Source organism: Chamaea fasciata, unplaced genomic scaffold (genome assembly GCF_029207755.1).
Source record: "Chamaea fasciata isolate MVZ Bird 193981 ecotype frontalis unplaced genomic scaffold, bChaFas1.0.hap1 SCAF_3, whole genome shotgun sequence".
Taxonomy (NCBI): Eukaryota; Metazoa; Chordata; class Aves; order Passeriformes; family Sylviidae; genus Chamaea; species Chamaea fasciata.
In genome coordinates this window covers 33150084-33170155 of record NW_027094088.1, presented here as the reverse complement: position 1 = coordinate 33170155, position 20072 = coordinate 33150084, and the positions used below count along the sequence as shown (strand labels likewise).

General features: G+C 38.4%; 1 protein-coding gene across 1 annotated transcript in view; it reads right to left on the bottom strand.

Moving 5' to 3' along the window:
* KIF26B (kinesin family member 26B) overlaps window positions 1-20072 on the bottom strand; it is a 212871-nt gene that overhangs the window by 173090 nt on the left and 19709 nt on the right. Inside the window, exon 2 of the mRNA XM_066180297.1 lies at window positions 16032-16565. Coding sequence (XP_066036394.1) covers window positions 16032-16430 — 399 coding nt within the window. The 5' untranslated portion in view covers window positions 16431-16565. The remainder of the gene's footprint in view (window positions 1-16031; window positions 16566-20072) is intronic.

Genomic DNA, 20072 nt, shown 5'->3' with positions numbered 1-20072 from the left:
CCTGCAGGGCTGTGAGCCATCCCTTTCGAGTAAAGAAAGCCCTATCAGCCAGGCCCGTATACACCTCTCATTCACAAAGTTCCACCAGCCAAGCCTCTGCTGATAGAACAGCAATGTTAGGTTTCCCAGTTGGCATGTTCCCATACCAACTCTGCAAACAAAAAATAGGAACATCAGCTAGCAAAGAGAGGTTCTGTTCTCATTTTTGTGCCTCTAAGCATTTTAGCAATTTAAAAAGGCACTGTGCAACAACACAATAGAACTGCTTCCTTTCTTGTCAAGAAGACAGCAATAACATAGCAATCTGTTGGAAAGCTGAGGCTGCCTATGGCTTTCAGGAGGTTTTTTTTAAATCTACTTTTATGAAGTTGTTAATTCTCTTAGCTACCTGTATATCTTGCTGCATTATAAAGCTGTGCAGCTGGAAATTAATTGGATCTTTTTCCACTACGACTTATTCTCTATCAGATTAGTAACATTTTACAAGAGAAAAGGCCTTTCTTCTGTGTGCCTCAGTTAAAGTTGGTTTCCTACATCCAGATTCAGCACTCTCACTATAATCCCTTGTTACATCAGCTACCTTTTGAGTCCTCAGCAACCAGGCTAATTGTGCTAAAATAATGAGTGCAGCAATCAAAAGAAGAGTATGTCTGACTCCTGTCTGTACATGTGGGGCAGTAGTTAAATCAAGTGACTGCATTTTTGAAGCTGAGGCACAGCTCTATTTCACTGTGTGCAGGAGTAATGCATTTGTTATGAAAACAAGCTTTCATTTCTCTGATCAGTTACCAACTGCCAGCAATGTCAAGACATCATAAGAAGTTCAAATCTTACTGTAGCTGTTTCCTTATCACAAACAACAATCTGTGAGACACTGGCCTTTCACTTGTCAGTTGACAAGAACAGCTCTAGAAGGTACCAGAGTGTGACAGCATGTGGGCTTAACTTAAATGGCATTATTGACCCAGAAAGAAACCTCTTTCTGTAGCTAGTAAGAGAATAAGGAATAAAAAGCACAATTAGTTTATCCACACATAGGTGGAATCATTAGTCTTTATTTAAGCAAAGACATATTGTTAAATTCTACCATGAAAATACAAGGAGAGAGAACTAGTTCATTTCCAGTATGGAAAAAACATCTGACAGGCTTAGAGATTCCTGCAATGATTGCTGCATAAGAATGTGGCATAATGCAAATTTAGTCCATGCACATAATCACCTCAAGGTCAGACCTTCCTAGGGGCTAAGATCAGTACACATCTGATGGGTCTCTTACCAACCTGCTCATGGAAAGGTGCATGGGTTTGGCCCCCAGGGATCTAGAAAGTTTCTATTTGGAAACTAGTAGCATTCTAGGGGCCTCCCCATAGGAAAGATATCATGAGTATCAGCTTTTTTATAAACTGCTGACACAGGTTTAATTATATTAGCGCTGGCAGATACCACAACAATCCAAATTGCCCTTTTCTGTCCCTACTGTAAGTAGTCCCTTGAAGATGCCCTTTCCTTCAATGTACCAATGTGAAGATGGTGCAACAGCTGATATAGAGTTGTCAGTGCTCACGGGAGCAGCCATGGAGGTGTCTCATTTCCAGAGGAGTCTTTAGCTTTTTTTTTTTTTGCTGAAGAAAAAAACCCTCAGTGTTCTGCAGAAGTTACGCATCAGCAGGAGTGACCTCTATAAATTTAACAAGGTTGGTCTTTCTGATCTCTGTCACAATACATGAACACATCTTTCTTTCATGTTAATAATAAAAACATCCTGCTAACATTCTAAAAGTATTTTATTACAGCAACAATTATAACTTTTACCAGGGGTACATGAAAAGAATTCAAAAGGTTCCAGAAGAGCCTTCAAATGAGACCAGTAACTGGACAGAAACAGTTGCTTCCTGCTCTGAAGGCGAATGCCTCAAGCCATACATTTGGTTGCCCTATTACCTTAGTTTGCATAGCTACAGCTGTTATTAGTAGTCATAAAAATCACCCAGCTGAAGCATCTGACTCAGAGGCCACTTCCTGGGGTGAATTCCATAGGCTGACAAGGTGCTCAGTTATGCTATGCTGTCTTCTGTTTGCTCCAGATTTATTGCCCTCTCAGCTAATGAAAGGAAAAAAAAAAAAAAAAAAGAAAAAGAGGAGAAGCACATCCTCAACTGGACACCAGATTAAGATTAGTTGGTGCATACTGTAAATCATTAGTAAGTGGGCCTCTCTCTGTTCTGGTTCCCTTTCAGTGGCACAAATGAATCCACTTGTGACCATCAGGACACACACTTGGTATGGACACTTGGTATGGCACTCTACTTGGAATGGGATGGATCTTTCATACACAGCACCAAACAGCCTCAGCTTTTTACATATGCTCCTAGACTACTTCTATTTTCCAAGCTAATTGTGTTTGTTTCCTCTCATTTGCTGCAATTTCTATCATGTTTTCCATTCAAATTGTTTGTTTCAGCTTAGATTTGCAAGTCTTTAAGGGATCCAAGCCAAGCACTGTTTTCCAGCCTCTAACTACATGAAACACTACATCAACACTACATTATCCAAAGCTCACCTAGCATTTAATTCAAGTGCACACAATGATCTTTCCCCAGTTTATGTAATTTGCATTTTGGTTTGCAGGAACCATCATCATCTGTCTTCACTGTGACAGCTCTACAGTACAAAGATGACATTCCCATGTGTCCCCTTAGGGCCTTTTGTACACTAAGAACCTTAAACATGCTAACTGTCCATTCTCAGTTTTAATTTTGTGCACATTCACTTGCAGACTGAGTAATTAATAACAATCCCCATCTCCACTGACCAGCTAAATAAGGTCAGATGAAGAACAATATTTGGCTCTCATCACTGATTTTAGATGACTCTTTTTAAGAAAATGCTGAGGCATAACTCCTTTACTCTTCTCAGATGGGATTAAAAAAATCAGTGATCAATTTGGAAGATAAAGACTACAGACATGCATATTCTCAAAATTGCACCATTCTGAAAAACTAATTAGAGAGAGGAAGGGGCACAGGCTTTACTCTGGGGGTGTTCCACAGCTGTTTCTGAAAAGGCAGGAGAGAGAACAATTGAATATCCATTCAGCACTATGCAGCATTAACAAATGGCAATAATTCCTCAAGAGATGATATTCCTTCAAATTCCATCAGTATAACCTATCATGGCAATTTTGAGTGGAGAAATAACAACCTGATTTTTCTGGAATTATTTTCCACTGAAACAGATTCAGATCCAACCAAGGGTAGAGGCCATAGAGCTTTAATGATGGTGTATGATTTGCTGTCTAGGAGAAGTGCTGTAACAAACAAATACAAGACAGTCATATGCAACATCTTATGCATCTTGCTACCCCCAGTGCATTTAACTTTGGAATGCAGCACACACAGTAAATACTGCCAATTCTTTACTTATAGCTACACTGTGTGTATACTTTCACAGCAAAAATTGTTCACAGTACGTAACCACAGCATGCTCTTCCAGCTTTTGTTATAAATGACTTCCTGTCTCTGAACTACATTGATCTCAAGTAGATTCGTGCTTTGTAAATTGTCTAGGACTCTTGTAATTTTTTAATTTTTTGCATCCTTGTAGGCTTATTATTTCCTAATTTTTACTAGTAGAATTTGCTCATTTTTATTACTGTCTATTTCTTTCTCTTTAAAGTCAGCCTAAGTAAATTTCAAATGGCACTGTTGTACCTAATTTTCCTCTTTTTTTCTTTTTTTTTTTTTTTTTTACACTCTGACAATGAATATAAAGTTTCTTCTACAAAGGACACAAACAACAACAAAAATTCATTGCCCCAAGGACTTTGCACAAGAAACTAAACAGAAAAAATGCACTTCACTATTGTTTAAAAATAGGCAGTGATTAAAATTAGTACAGGAACAACTGGTTGATATTTTTATAAGCAAACAGAAGGATTATACTAACTGGCCCCTTGGGGATAAAACAGATTTACAACAGATTTAATTAAATGTGTTTAATGCAATTCAAATATAAAAACAACAAACTAGCACACCATCTGAAATTATGTCTGAACTCTAGTAAACTATTCTGAACAGTAATAAATGTCTCATTGTAATCTTCAGTTTTAATTTTGGCTTACTGCACAGAGAATTTTTCTTTGCACATGACCTGTTTTGAATGTTTCCCCTTCAACTTATTTAGTGGGTCTGCAATGCAAAATTTTCAGAAGTTACTTTAAAATTAATTTTTGAAAGGAACTCTTTATTTTATTTAAATTACATTTTGAATAGAGCATCATGGACTGATTTGCTGCTCCATAGTAGCATGTCAAAAGAAGGATCAGTGACCACAGGTCAGTGCAAGCATAGTGCAGTAATCTGTATAACTGAAGTAACAGGTCCCACTGTCTTTTCACAAGGTTTACTGTGGGCACTTCATAAGTCATCCTGCACAGACATTTACTCTAGGACAAAGGGAATACAAGATGGGCATGAAGCAGCTCCAATATAGAGAGGTACTACATACACAGGATAACAAAGAACCAAGCCTTCCAGAACTAATGCTTGCTGATGCTTACTGCAGTGTTCCCTATGGACAGTGGGGTTCATTCACACAGGGTTCAGTCTTATTCACCATGAATAGATGATTATAAAACCCTCAACAAAAAAAAAAAAAAAAAAAAAAAAAAAAAAACAACACTGTTTTGAACTAATTTTTTCCATTTTCAAGCAGAAAAGCATTACTGTAAGGTTCCCTAGGAAAAAAAAAAACAGAGCACTGTAGGAGAATGACAGGATTTTAATATTTCCTGGAATTACTTTTATGAAGTCAGAAGTCAAAGCACAGTAAACAAAAAATATATCCTGGACTCAGGAGCTTTTCGAAAAAATATGCTTCAACAATGCTAAAACATGAAAACTTCAGAGGTCAATTTAGAACTTCTGCAGTCTTTTTCTTTCCCAAGGGCATCCTTTCAAGTGAATCCCAGTAAAGCAAAGTCCTTATTTGCAAGTTTCTTTTCTTCTCAGAAAGCACAGTAGCAGTTTGTTGTAAAAGGCAGAGTGTATGAACTCTGTGCAGTTGATAAAAATTTCAGCTCAAACTGTATTTGAAGATAAAAAAACAATCAACCAGCAAGATATTTTTAGTCAGTCCCTTCTGTTACCAATGTTTTTTCAAATTGTTCTGAGCCCTTATGATTTCTGTTTCATAATCCACTCTGATGTTGATTCTTTCAGGCAGGCACAGAAAAATCTAACCTCAACATACAAAATGACAAGATGGCCCTTTTTGTCCTGAGTGTAACAGGAGGAAAGGTTATTCTCTCATCTCTTCACAGACTGCATAGAACCTACCTAAAGCATATCCTTCAACTTTCCTGTGTATCTACTTCTTAAGACATAAAGCATAGCACAATAAAATGTTTCCTCCCTTCAAATATTTTTTTACCATTTTAGAGATATGGACCTTAAAGTCAACAAAATATTATAGTTACCAATTCAGCTGGGTTACCTCATGTGTTTCCCAGTAAAATTTCATTTTTCCCCACTCCATGTCTATGCAAATTCTCTAATGGCCTAAGCACAAACTCTTGCTAGTCTTGCTGTGGTAGAGTTGTGGCTACTGATAGGTCCTTTGGATTTCTGTGATAGCATCTAAAGAATCTCCAAGAAATTATGAATATGCATTTCTACTCAATGTATTCAAACTGGGCAAAAGAATACTAGCAGCAATAGCATTACCAAAGAATATTTTTTTTTAATCATGAATCATATAAAATTTTCCAGCAGATAGAATGGGATACTGAGGAGTAAAAAGTCATTTGCCAGCATTTCTGTTAAGCATTTATAACTTATATGTGCCCTCCCACTCTCTCATGCACAAAAGGAAAGCAAGCCATAATAATCCTCCACTGCCACACTTGAAATCACCTTCCCCAGAGAACAGAGGAGGAATAAGGTGCTTTATTATTCATATTCACTGAATCATAAAATGCCTAGAGGCCACAGAAGTAATGGCCCGTTCCACCAGTGCCAACTGTCCCTGCTTCAGAGACAAAGCATTGAGATGGCAGGGAAAAGTGGCAAATATTTGTAATATATGATTAAAGTGATTGAGCAGTGAATGGAAAAGGAAGCAGAGAAGTCCAGATCACTGAGTTTGGAAAAATCTCATAAGCTGCACATACATAACACCCTATCTTGAACCCCTTTCCAGAAATCTTGAACTAAAGCAGGTCAGGTGTCTGCATTTCATCTACTTTTACATAAATAGGAATAAATCTTGATAAGTTAGGCTGTGGCAACATTTAAAAGGATCTTTACAAAGGTTCTGAAGTGCAAGACACCAGTCAGGAGATCATAAGCATGGCTACTAAATCCTGGCTGCAAATGGCATATCCCAGCATTTAGGATTACAGAGGAAAAGACCCTTGTGATGACTGACTAAGGACAGAAAACAATGAAAAGCCAGTAACATGAGAACTAGATTTTTCCCTCCAAAGCACTTAGCTGCATGAAAACAACTTGATCCCTCATTCAGCACTTACATCTAAAAGCAAAATAAAATAGATGAGCTTTAGGATGCCCTCTGATGCTCTTGTAATTTGTCAAAGAAGTGTGGTGGCCAGGAACCTTTTGCTGTGTTGTCCTCATAAGTCACTTGAATAGAATTTTGTTATATTATTTACTGGACAGGACGAACGACATTATTTTTGGTTTACATTACTTCAAAGCAAAAAAAATTAGAAATCTCGACAAGCTTGCAAACTAAGCCTCAGTTAAACCTACCTAGCATTGCAAGACTCTTCGAAATGACTTTCATGGAAAGTGGTCCAAATGTAGACAAAGCTTTCTGAGTGCCTTTTCCATGTCAGTCCTGTCTCTGATCACTGCCATGATGTAACAGTATCGTACAATTGCAAATCATGTCACATCCTTTTCCAGCTCCTGCACACTGGCAACAAACTTCACACGAAGTCTTCAGGGATCAGAGAAACTGATCAATTAAGCATTGATAGTATCTCATCATTATACATTTTCTTGTGATGCACGTTGTATAATTTCTTTAATAGCACCTGAATTAATTTTCCATTTTCTATGTTGCACTGCAATAACTGAGAAAATATGCAAGAATAAAACAAAGAGATGACTGTGCTTATGATTTGTGTTTAAATCCAGATTCACTGCCTAGCTCCAGCAGCCTGAAACCTGTCAAGAAGGAAACCAATTATGAACTGTTTCTGTCATGTATCTTTTACAGGAAAGAGTACATCACTATATGCTTCAAAATAGTGGGGGTTTTTTACAAAACTAGGCCTAAACTCTGCTTTTATTAATAGCCTTGATGTAAAGAAATGGCAGGATTCATATTACAGGTGTTTTATAACTATCCAGTGACACTGAGCATGCAGCCACAGTGAAGTCAGGGAAGCAGAAGTGATTTCATCACGCAGAGCTCCAAGTTTTAATTCTTTTTCTGCCCTTCCCACTAGCCAAAAGCCTTTACATTAATTTAGGCAGATATTTATATACATGCCACTTTTTCCAAATTAAAAAAGTATCAATTTGAAGTAAAGCTTGACAGATCCATATATTTGATTCAAAGACCTCTCACAATAGAAACATTTCAATCACACACCAATGCACACAACTGTGGTCTTGCACTGGTTGCACGCCAGTCACCTGACACATCTACCAGTCAGATCTGAGACTTTCCTGGTGTATAGAACCCAAGTCCTCAGATACCTGAAAGATAGATGTGATGGTAACTTCAGTGCTCTCATACAAGGAGGAGCTACAGATCCCTCTGCTGAGGTTTGCTAGCAACATTAGCCACAATGAGCAGCAACCAAACTCTTGGAAGATGAAAGCTCATTACCATTCCTTTAACCTTTGGAGCAGTTCTGAATTCTGCTTGAGAGGTTATGTGGAAGTGAAAGGTGAAGTGTAATTTCATTTCTTCTTCAGTTTGCAGATTTAAAAGATCTTTTCATTAGCTGAGAGGGGCTTTTTCTCACCCTTGTACAGATGCAATTCTTCGTTTTTCTTCATAAAACACATCTTGACACATTCAAAGTTCAAAAGAAGCTGGACAATCAGGTTTCTGCTTTCATTTGTCAAGAGCAGTTCCAACAGACTCTTCAGAGCAGGGTGACACTAGAAGAGTATGGAGATAAAAAGCTTCCCATTTCACCAACCCAAAAGGGAAGTGGAAGCCTCCCTGGGTGCAAGATGCCATATTTGCTCCCATCACCACAACTGTTCTCACACTCTGGCTGATCAAATCTTACAGGGCTAATGTCGCTCTCACTCTTATCTGTATTACACCAATGTAGCCATGTCAGCTGCAAAGCCATTTCCCTGGAGTGAGACAGAAGAGGGTCTGGTCCCAAATGTATTCTATCTGACAACACCCATCTCTCAAGTCCTCAATGCCCTGCAATATAAGTGGAGAACCAACCACTTTAACACAAATCTACTGAATTAAAGAGAGCTGGTGAAACAGAGAAGTTGATGATCCCTCTCTGATGCCATTTCAGAGGCACTTTAGGGAAAAGAAAACAATGGTTTTACACGACAGCTCTGTGGAATCACATTTCAGAGTTACACGAGTCTCTAGCCATGCATTCCTTATTTTCCATAAGCACAACATAGTATCAAAGCAAAAGGTTTTGTAAATTTATTTTTTGCATAGTAACATACTTCCTTATATTTAAAGTCTCAAATAATTTTCTAAGAAGTCAAATAACAGAATTCTACAAAAGGCATAAAAATATGGTCTTTCTAAATCTATTCTTAATTCCATGTCCCATTTATGTAAAGCAATGTGAGAAGCAAACGTCTTAGTCAATGAGACAGTACATTGATTTGTCTCTTTTTTGAGTTATATCCCTTGGGAATTTAAAGGGAAGCTTCTAAAATTTGCTTTTCAATTCCTTTTGTCACCTCCGCCTTCTGATCTCAATTAGAATGAGTTGCCTTTGGTTTAGTCCATTTCTTTTTTCCTCTCTCTTTGCAACAGACATTGAACAATTAGTAAAATACAGCAGTCATCCACAAAACTGAATCTCTATGCAAAAGTGAAAACCAACATGTTGCTCAGATGAACGATTCAACCCAAGAGAACTTTTAGAATCTTCACACACTACAGTAAGGAATAAAAAAGTGAAAATAATTCTGAAATGTACAACACTTACATGGAACTCTAGAAATGCTGTAGAAACTGTTGGGAATGCACTTTTCACTGATCTGTTTATCACAGGCCTCCCTCCAAAACACAGCACCTTTCACCCTCTTTTAGAAAAGAGGGACACAGAGTTCATCTAAGTACTGAGTATCTTGCTCTCAAGGAACCCAGTTACACCTGCAAGATTCAGTGGCAGTTTCAGAAATTCTAGTCCTTACCTATATATTAGATGTACTCAAAGAAGCCTTCTCCACAGATTATAAGATATCAAATACCTTATTCTATATAGCAATTTATATCCCACTTTTATTTATCCTAATATCATGAAGAAGGGACCTTTTTATTGCCCACATACACACATAATTCTTTTATGTGTTTTCCTAAGCTTTTGACCCCAATACTTTTTCTAGTAAGTTCCAAAAAACTGTACATTGATAAAAAGTGTATTTCCTCTTACTTCCAAATTGGCTGTACTAGCTCTATGTGCTTTCAAACTATGAAATAAAGCAGGAGCTGGCCATTTTTCCCTCTAGTTCTGTGTCACCTTCTTTACATAATAGAAAATAAAAGGACAATTTTGCCTTGATGTATCAGTTTGTCTTCCCCCTTCTCTATCCCATTTCTACATCAGTTTTCTCACTGTTAAAACACTTTCTCTCCATTTATAATTTTTTTCAATTAATCCAAGCAATCAGCACAGCTATTATTTAAGAAATGAAACTAGTCTCACATGTGGACAAAATCCTTAAGCTACAAGCGGGAAGGAAACCAAGACTCCAAATCCTCACTAATTGTGATCTTCTGGCTTTTGCTAATTTGCAGGATTAACTCACTCCTATAATAGTCCAGATTTCTTCCTCACATCACAATTGAGTCACGGGGTTTTCATATTCACAGGATAAGCCTATTTAGCTCTTTTCAGTCCATGGGATACCCTCTACCTCTTTCTTCCCTTGGTTACCCCAGTATCATGAAGGGGAAAAGTAATGATTCTAAGGTCATTAAGCCATGCATAAAAATGCCGTAAGAGATCAAATCATGCCAGAGTAATGCAAAAAAATAAACCTCTCCTACAGTTCACACAGACTCCAGTTTCCCCCCTTGATCATATTAGAAAAGCAGTATACAACTGAGCTGTTAGTTGAAGGGGTAGACAGGAGGAACGAAATACAAATAGCCAACTCCTGTAATATACGAATTGGATGATCAAACAATCATGGCAAAATGTCAACTGATGACATACGCTGACTTTAGTGGGGTCATATCTAATTATTAGTGACTTGGTTTAAAAAGGCTTTTAGTCAGAGGAAAGCGACTTCAGAGATATCAACTAATGCATGGGGGACGAGGGCAACAGAGATAATCAAGCAAGGATACAACTTCAGTGCCAATGAATTTGTTTGACAATCTGTTTCTTGGCCCAGTCAAACAATCTCTGTAAATAAAATTCTTGCACTTTCAGTGTATAGTCTGATAATGGAGCCACTTTGTTAAGAGTCCAGGTCACCGAATGAAAAAAAAAAAAATCAGTGCAAGAATTTTCACACATTTGCTCAGCATCATCATTCATGAGCTCATAGTAACAGGAACAAAAAGGTTTTTACTACATTCAGGAGCCACCACACTCAAATGGGGATCTCATACATACAGTGACTGAACTGCTTTTGAAACATAAGCCATCCAAAAAATTCTGGACCAAAGCCTAACTGCACAAAGGCAAAATACCTCCAGCATTTGGTATCTCAGGGAATTGTGTGTGGTTGCACAAGAACACAATACTAGAAAGGTCAGTACACAAATCTCTTTTTTTGTTGTCGCTAAGATGCTTTTGTAAAATAGGTCTGGCTCTAGGAAGCATGGAGCAATTACAGAAGACACCTGTTAGTCTGCAGATGGAGCAAGTAACTTGATTTCTGTACCTTGCTTTATATGCTTTACAAGCGACTTAAATTTCCCAGGCACCAATGTAGTAATCACTAACATTTTATCTTTGTCCTGCTGAACACTAAGAAGCAATAGAAGCAGCAGCAAATAGAAGACAAATAAATTATACAGCAAAGACTTGGAGAAAAGCTTGGCAACAAAATCCTGGATGGCAATACCTCCCACACAGGCACTGGCTCTCCATCTTGCACCCAGCTCTAATCATTACCAGTTTTTTCTTTTAAAGCCTGGGCCTGAATGAACTGATGTGTTATATGACAGCCATGACCTAAGTAAACTCCAAACAAGTCACTCATCACAGCAAAGCTCCAGAACAAGCTGGTACATTCTCAGAGAACTGTTCTTCTAAACACACGTTATACATAAAGAGGAAACAGAAAGCACATATTGTGGCTTTCATCAATTGTACACAAACAAAGCCTTTTATAATTCTGAATAGGCTTGAGATCATTATGCCTGAGGCCAAGAAGCTCTCAGTAGTTTAAGATCTAATTTTCTAAATTTTTTTGTCAAAAGAGTCTTTTTAAGTCCAGGGGAGAAAGGAACACGTTTTCCGTGAGTGTGTTCTGTTCACAATGCCCCTACTCAAATCCTCATATGCACTGTTTCGCTGCTTACGAAAATCAAACTTCACAGCCTCAAGGTCAGGAGCAGGAGGTGCTCACCCACATCAGCCTCCACATTTTCTGTTACCCATCATTCCCTTTTATGGCCTAAATTGTTCCTGGAACTGTTGACCTTCCCCAGTTCTTGGGCTCATTCTGACCTTCCTGTCACTCAAATCTACCAAACACACTGCTAAATTTCCTTTCGTTTGCCTTTTGAAATTATTTTCTTCAAGACATGAAAGATTCTCGTGCAGATCCAGGAGGGTAACTAGAGGACCAAGGAAATGCCTACTGTTTTATCCTCTAGGGCTCCCACCATGATGAAGTTAATGCCATGCTGTTGGTTTAAAGAGCCAATACAAGAGCCAAGTACGTAATTTAATATTTTAGTAAAAACTGGAGGGCTTTGACTCTAGAAAAATTGCAACAAGCTTAATCTATCCACTCCTTTCCCTTTGAAAGCAAACCCTGAATCAGTCTGAACTCCTAAGGACTCCAATCTTATTCTTTAATGTGGTGGTTTTTGTTTTAGCTACTTTATCAGCTTGCAATGATAAAGTAATAAAAGGGTTATGCATGAAATTTAATATTGCTTTCTCTATAAAAATTACAAGAAGCAATAATTTCATCAAGGAATTTGAACTTTTCACTCCTACATTAGTACCCCAGGCCCAGAGGGTTTTTTCCTTTGGAAGTGTTCAGTAATCACTGGTAACTAACAAAAGTGTACTTAACATTGTGGTATCCTGTAATTCACACCAGCAGCTGCACAAATAATTACAGTCCTTCTCAGGTAAAACCTCAACAATTTAAAAGAGTTTTCTCTGAGCAGGGAAGGACTGAAATCCCTTTGAATGACAGGGAGATCCACAGAAGTCTTTACAAGTGCCAGAACAGTCTGATCCACCGGGCATACAAATGCTACCTGCTGACGAGCATGGAAAGAGCACTATTTTCAGACTGAATCAAATTCTACCAAATTTTGGCTGGTATTTTTCTACATGTTTTAAACAGAAAGAAGTCAGTTTTACTCTGACCATTTCAGCATCCCTGTTTCCATAGAAGGGTTGTAATGGGCCATGCTCTTTGTTTAAGACCAATCAATTCCATTCCCCTGCCTCTGATTCCCTGTTTTTTAAAAGGACCTACCAGCAAAATCTGACTCAGTCCCCTCTGAGTCAGGCCCAGGGGACATCACAGATCTTTAGAACCAGATTTTTGTTTCTGTTTCAAGGAGTGCCTAAATATGGAATCATGTAAAACAGGGACAGTAAGGACTGATGGGGTCATCTGCACCATCCCCTAATCTCCAGGCAGGATCAGTTTTGTCTAAGAATTCTGAGCAGCTACTCCTCTGATGCTCTTAGGAGTCTCCATTCACTAGTTCCAATAATGCATCCATGAAGTTACTAGAAGCTTTTTTCATCTGACATGCATTGCCAGTTAAATCTGGTACACTTCCATTTTTTCAGATTTTAAACATATAATACATTACTAAACTTGGTAATGTATAAATTCCAATTTGTTTTACTTACTCCTGATTAGAAAGTGCTCTTTCTGCAAAATTATTGAATAGTGGCATTTCATTTAAGACTTGTCCTAAACTACTGCAGCAGTTGAGCGTTATAGTATCACAACACTCCCTTTTATATTCATTTATTTTTATTGGTTTTCTGCTGGAACTGAAACAAAAGTAGTAATTAACTGCTCATAACAAAGTTCTAATTCTAGGCAGTCTGGAAGGGATGATGCTAAGAAAGGAGTAACATCCTACAACTTACAATTATAGGAATATTTTTTGGTGCTTAAAATTGCAGTGACTCAATCCTGAGCCACAGAATGTCACTTTCAAACTAATGTTTTCCCTTTTTTTTTGATGATACTTTCAGGAAGACATCACAGTCACTTTTCACGGTACTCAACCATTTCTTTCAAGTTATCTAGACTGTCTAACAAAAGCTGATTTACAATAGGAGGTGTCTACCACAGGTGCCATTAAGTCTAGAGCCATGAGACTGACTTCCCCCTGGACATCTGTTTAACAAGATTATGATGTAGAAGGGTAGTGCTCTTCTCTGTGTGAAGTGCAGGGCTTTTTATCCCAAGAAATTATTTTCTACTCCTCTTAGCTAACGCACAAGGAAGTTTTTCTAATCGCTATTCTTAAGGGAAGGCAAGAAAACTTAATTAATATATAGATATTCACAAGTAAGTAGGCTTGCTCCACTTTTTGTTTAATTCATCTCCAAATCAAGAAGGGTTCCAATTAACATGAGATAACAGATTCATCTTCCTCATGCTCTTCCCCAGCAGAGTTTTGCAACTGTAAGTGCATAACAAAAATGTATTTATATGGGACAGAGATCTAAAATGTTCTGAAAGTGTGTAACAAGTAAGACTGGTTTCTGCACACAAAAGCAGAAAAAAAGAAAATCTTATCAACTTACCAATATTTGAAATTACAAACAAATTACTTTTCAAAGTTTTTCGTCTTACTTGACTAATTCCCACTCTCATACAGATACTATGTAAACAAACACTAAAATCCTTTTAGTGTGCTTGAAAAAAAAAAAAGCTATCATTATTATTTCTCAGCTGGATAATAAAATGTGGCAACTTGAGTATAGTGAGAATTTTAACATTTGAAAGTAGAATCTTAAAGAAAAAAGATGAAACTTATGATCAAAATATTCTAACACAGACCAGCATTGCTAGGCTCGTTTGGAATTTTTTTTTTTGTTGTTGTTCATCATTTTTTGTTAATTTTGCTGTTAGTTGGGGTTTGTGTTGTCTTTGGGGGTTTTTTTTGGCTGAGAGGTGTCTTGAGAGCAGGCAATCTTTTCTATTTCAAGGTTATTGAAAGTCAGGGATAGGGAAGAGTCCTGAATTTAACTGGAGTGAAACTACAGAATCAGTCTATACAACTCCGAATATTAGATTCTTCTTAGTGAATATTTTTAAGACAAAATTAATCATCATGGAAATGCAAACATTATAGAAAGTAAAAAAAAAAAGCACATTTTCACAGAACATGAACCTAAAAGATTGTGAATGAAATAAAATGGAACTAATTTTCCCAACACAAATAACAGTTTAGTTTAGTTCTGTTTAGCTGTATTTTTTCTCTTAGCTGAATCACAGATCACACATTTTTTCTTAGATCAAAACTATGATCACATACTGACCTACCCAAATATGATTCAGGTTCAATAGAGCATAAATCCACAATAGCATAAAGTCATTTATTTTCCCGATAAAATAACTGTACTTCATTTCTGGTTTTACCTAGTTTGCTTTGGAGCATGACAATATCTTAATGCTTATGAATACCATCACGTTTTTTCTGGCTTGCAATATCAGTTAGTCATACTAATAAAAGTTAAATATTAATTTAGGGATCTATCTTTCAATATGTTCTTAATTTAGTAGAAAGACCAATTTCCAAAGTTATTTATGTGCCTAAGGAAGCCAACAGGGACATTTGTGAGAACATGTGAAGGACAGGCTTATGTCACAACCTGCAAGTGCTTGTGTACTCTGAAAATCCCACCAGCTGTAGTTATGTGTGTCAGAAAGCCCACATCCTGTCAAAGCACAAAAAAGCTGCTTCTGTGCTTTCTGGTGTGGATGGGCTCTACAGGTACTTACAGGTGTGGTGTACTAGAAAACAACAGATCAAAGAGGAGGAAAAAAACATGCTGAAAAGTACGTTAAAATCTCCTACAGAACTGCTAGTATCTGGAGATTACTGGACCACTGAATCCACTGGCATCAAGAATGTAGGCAACTTAAAAGGTTAAAAGGAGTTAATGCCTGCTATACGTACTCAAATAATCATACACACAAGGGATGGAAAAAAAGATCATCCGGACACTTCCTGAATACCAGCATTCCAGAAATCACTGGTGCACTAGTGCCACTTTCCACTTAGGAGTAAACAAGTGTGGCTGGCTCCCAGCTGTTGGTCCAACTGAGTATTCTGAGTGAAAGTGAGTGAGGACTGTGTGAGCAAATAATTGAAAATGCTGTATGATCAGTTAGTTATCTGCCATTAAAAACAACGACTCGGTTGTGCTATCAGTACATCAGTAATCAGCTGCTTTAACAGAAGGTATCCTCATTAATACTGCTTTTGATCTGTGTCTCCCCCAGCTCAATCCCCTACCAGGGAAATGGACATTTACAGCACTCCTCGTTCTAGTGCTCACGTACACAGACAGCTCAACTTCTACCCCACAGGAGCAAACAGTGCTAGCATGCCAGCTTCAGTGGGAAGGAAACAAGTCTGTTCTGTTATTTGAAAATACTCACTTGGTAGGGATAGAGAGTGACTCCATTTGTTCTTGACAAAGACCAGGTGCCATCAAGGTACTGGTGGGCCTGGATAGCCACAGAGTTGAGAACATTGCCATTGCTGGGGCTGGTGGCCATTTGAAAGCTGACCTTGGCTTGGTGTCCAGGAGAGCCATTTTTTTTCTCCACCCCATTTCCAATTCCTAGGCTGTTGGGTTTTCCACTGTGTTTGTTGGCAACAAAGCCTGTATAATTAGATGGAGCATAAGGAGCCGGCATGTATGCCCAGTCCCTGGGCTGCAGGCTGCCCATGTGCCGGGGACTCACCAACGTGGGGACATTGGAGAGAGGTGGCGGAGAGCCTGGTGAGGCATCGTAATGTTCTGAGTTGGCAGCTTGCTCCAAGGTCAGCACCATCTGAATGGCCTCTTGCTTCAGCTGGTTCAGGTGTGTGGCACAAACATCACATCTGTTGTCCTTCTCGTTCCACGCCTTACGAATGGTATTGGGAACTTGGAGCTTCTCATGAATCACCGAAGAGAAACCTGGATCCTAAAAATCAAACAGAGAAGGGTAAGGGGGGACAGGAGAGAAATGTTTAACCATGATCACCACAGTGAAACATTATTACTGCATTTCAAAAGCAAATTTATGAGATAAGCTTAGAATGCAAACAAAGGCCATTAGATATAGTCAACATATGCCAGCCGTAGAGCTGAACAAAACTGAGAAAGTAAATTGTGTTGGAAAGGAAAATTTCTTTTACTGATAAGTGGCAAATATTATAATTCCACTGCAAGCTTCAATGCATGGCAGAGAAAAGGAATTAACCTGCTTCACACCACTGCACCTAATTTCTGGCTTGAATGAAATTTGCTCTTAGTCACACAGGTGAGATTAAGAGCAACTCCACTATAGCCAGTGGACTTATAGCAAGGTTCACAAATCCATCTACTCATCAACATTAGCTTCTGGTATTCAGAAAACCCAGGAAATACTCTGCAACAAAAATTTAACACTTCAAAGACAGCAGTAAAAAAAAATTTAAAATTACCACCACTCTCTCAAAAATCCTTTTCAGAATTAAAAACAGATGGATAGCTGATCAAGTCATTAGCCAAGAATATAATTTTCAGCCAAAAAAACCCACCCAAAATTAAAACAAACCGTTTTGTTAATGAAAGTTCTAGTGCTATTTTGGGTATCTGCTGATAACATAAAACAAAGTAACAATCTTCTCTAAAAAATACAACATGTATAGAGTCAATAATCTGTAAAGAATTATTTTCTTCTCTAAAAGCATAGTTTTGATGCAAAACCCCATAATCAGGTTTAAGGCCTCTTGTCTCATAGCCTTACCTCATGGGTAGATATCTGAATATCAGTGGTGCTGCCCGCAGGGCAAAACTCACCCTGATCTGACTACCATCACTGAAGTGCAAACAGCATCCTTAAAGCAGACTTGTCACCAAACTTGCCTGGTTCTTACAGTATCAGGCAGTTTTAGAAACTCACAGCAATGTGTGTGTTGCACAGAGCAAAAGGTGACAGTTATTTGATGGAAATGTTTTGTGGAATTTTCACACCCCATTCCTGCGGTTTTACAGATCAGGCAGGACAGACTGGAGATTAATTAGCCGCTCCCTAATTTTTAAATACTTACTTATGGATTTTTTTCATGACTAGTCAAAAAGTTTTAAAATCAAGAGTATCACAACCTTTTTTCTCTTCATGTCTGTGGCTTTAACAGCTTTAGCAGCAAAATCAGAGAGTACATGTGTGTGTGAGGGGAAAAAATCCCACAAATAGACAGAACTCTTATCAAGTAATTAAGTAATTTGATGAACCCCATGCATCGAGACAGACAAATTTCATGTCTTCATAGTTTGGCTGTGCTGGCAAAGTGGGTAGGGGGTATAATATAAGGAGGGAGAGAATCCATTGATAGAGGGTCATATTCATTATGGTCTGTCTTTATTATAGACTCAAGCATTTTATTTTCACTGTTTAACTACCGTGAACAGCTCCTCAGCATGCAGTGATTAATTGATTCATAAATCACAGTGCTTCTTTATGCACAGCAGCAAAAGAGCAGTTCCAGCCACAGAAACCCAGGAGAGTCATATAAGCTGATGGGAAACAACAGGAGGCTGAGGTCTGATCAAGCCTCAAGCTGGTCATTTCTATTCTATGCACAAAGGGGGTCAGAGCACCAAAGTGTGTCAGGAGGGCAGGAACTGGATTCTGCACCAACCCTTCCCCCTTAACCTTCGGGAAAAGGACTGGTGGAAATCAGGGGGAAAAAACAGGATGCAAAATATGTCAAATCACATTTTTCATCCCAGACCATAACTAGGTCAACAGATCACATCAGATATAGGCATCCCACTCCATGATGCCAGGTGTGCCAGGAAATGATTCTCTATTTTCCCAATAATGAGCTAGACAAAGCTGCCTATATAGCTGAAGTGAGGTGTGAGTCTTCTTTTCAGGCTGCTTCACATCAGTGCAGGAAAAATCCTTGCCAGCTCTTCCTTCAGCTAGCAAGTGCCACAGAGGTGGTTGCTGTTCTTTGAAAGTTAATTTCCCTAAAGCAACTGGGCTTGGACCCAGGTAATTATACACAACATTCAGATCCAGCAGCAGTTGAAACATGGAAATTCCTGGATACTGTGATAAATTTTCCAAGGAAATAAAGCCTTCTCTAACATAAGCAAATGTCAGCATGATATAAATATTCAAGTAGCACACCAACTTTAAAGAGTGCTGGACAGCAGTGAATTCAGCTTCATCTCAGTGTTAAAACAAACATCAGATCGTTCTGTGATACAACAATAAACAGAGAGAGAGAGAGGGAGGGAGAGAAGAAGGCAGACTGTTCCTCCTCAGGAGCAGAAAGAAGAAACAGGCACAACCTGAATTGATTACTCCCAACATTGGTCCTACTAATCTATCATAGTCTACTAGATGGATATTTCAATACTGGATCCAAGTCCGGGACATGAAACAGCAAAGTCTATGGGACCGCAAATAAATTTGGATAAACTCTGCTTCCAGCAGGACATTAGTCACATTTTGTTCTCAAAACAAAACTGATAGAGCCTAGAGAGTTTACTTCCTTATTCTGCACTAGGCAGCTCTACTATAATTTCACAGAAGTGGCTGACAGCCTTGCAACATATTTAACAGGGAAGAGGCCAAAGCCGAACAACCCCTACACCCTTGCTTCAAGAGCAGATACACTACACTTGCTGTTTCAGTATTTCATCTGCAAGCAATTGTCAGCACAAATTCCCCCAGGAATGATTATTAGTTCAATAACCAATACCTTGTCCCATACAAAAGTGACAGGCGAGTCTCACTGGATAAACACTTTGAGCCAGCTGCACAGGGCAGCAGGAGTTGATAAAGGTTAGAGTCTCTAGTGAAACATGTGAGGTCTAAGAAACTCCACACTCCCTGGCACAGGAGCAGATTTGCTTGTGAAATCTGAGGTTGACACTGGAAATGCCATTTAAATTTTGGCACTCGTTTCCAGTCCTGATGGAACAAAGCATAGTGACACTGAAAATTGAAACAGAACTTTTAAAATCACAACAGAGTTTGCTTTGAGTTCAGGGCAAAGGTTCATGGTGGTTTCTCTTCTTGCTGCAATGGTTCACCCAACTTTAGTATAAACAGCATTACTGTAAACTCCTATTCCTATAATAAACAAATGAAGGCATGTAAGAGGTCTGAAAGCTTCAGATCAGCCACAACGAAGACCATTGCATAAATGCACGAGGCAAGCAGCAAACTAAACAGAGTACACACTGAGCTATTCTGCAAGAAGCCTTTTCAAGTTACCTTTGAGTTCTCAAGGTCAAGTATACACCAAGATAGTAACTAATCTCTCATCTTTGTTCCTGAACTGAAAACTCACATCGGAAAGAAAGAAGATGGAAGAAAATTTTGTGTGTTAGAGACCTACCATCGGTGAGCTAAGGAATTCTTGTTTTACCCAGTGAAAACATACAGAGAACAGGCACTCGATAAGACACAGGGTAAATGCAGTCCTGA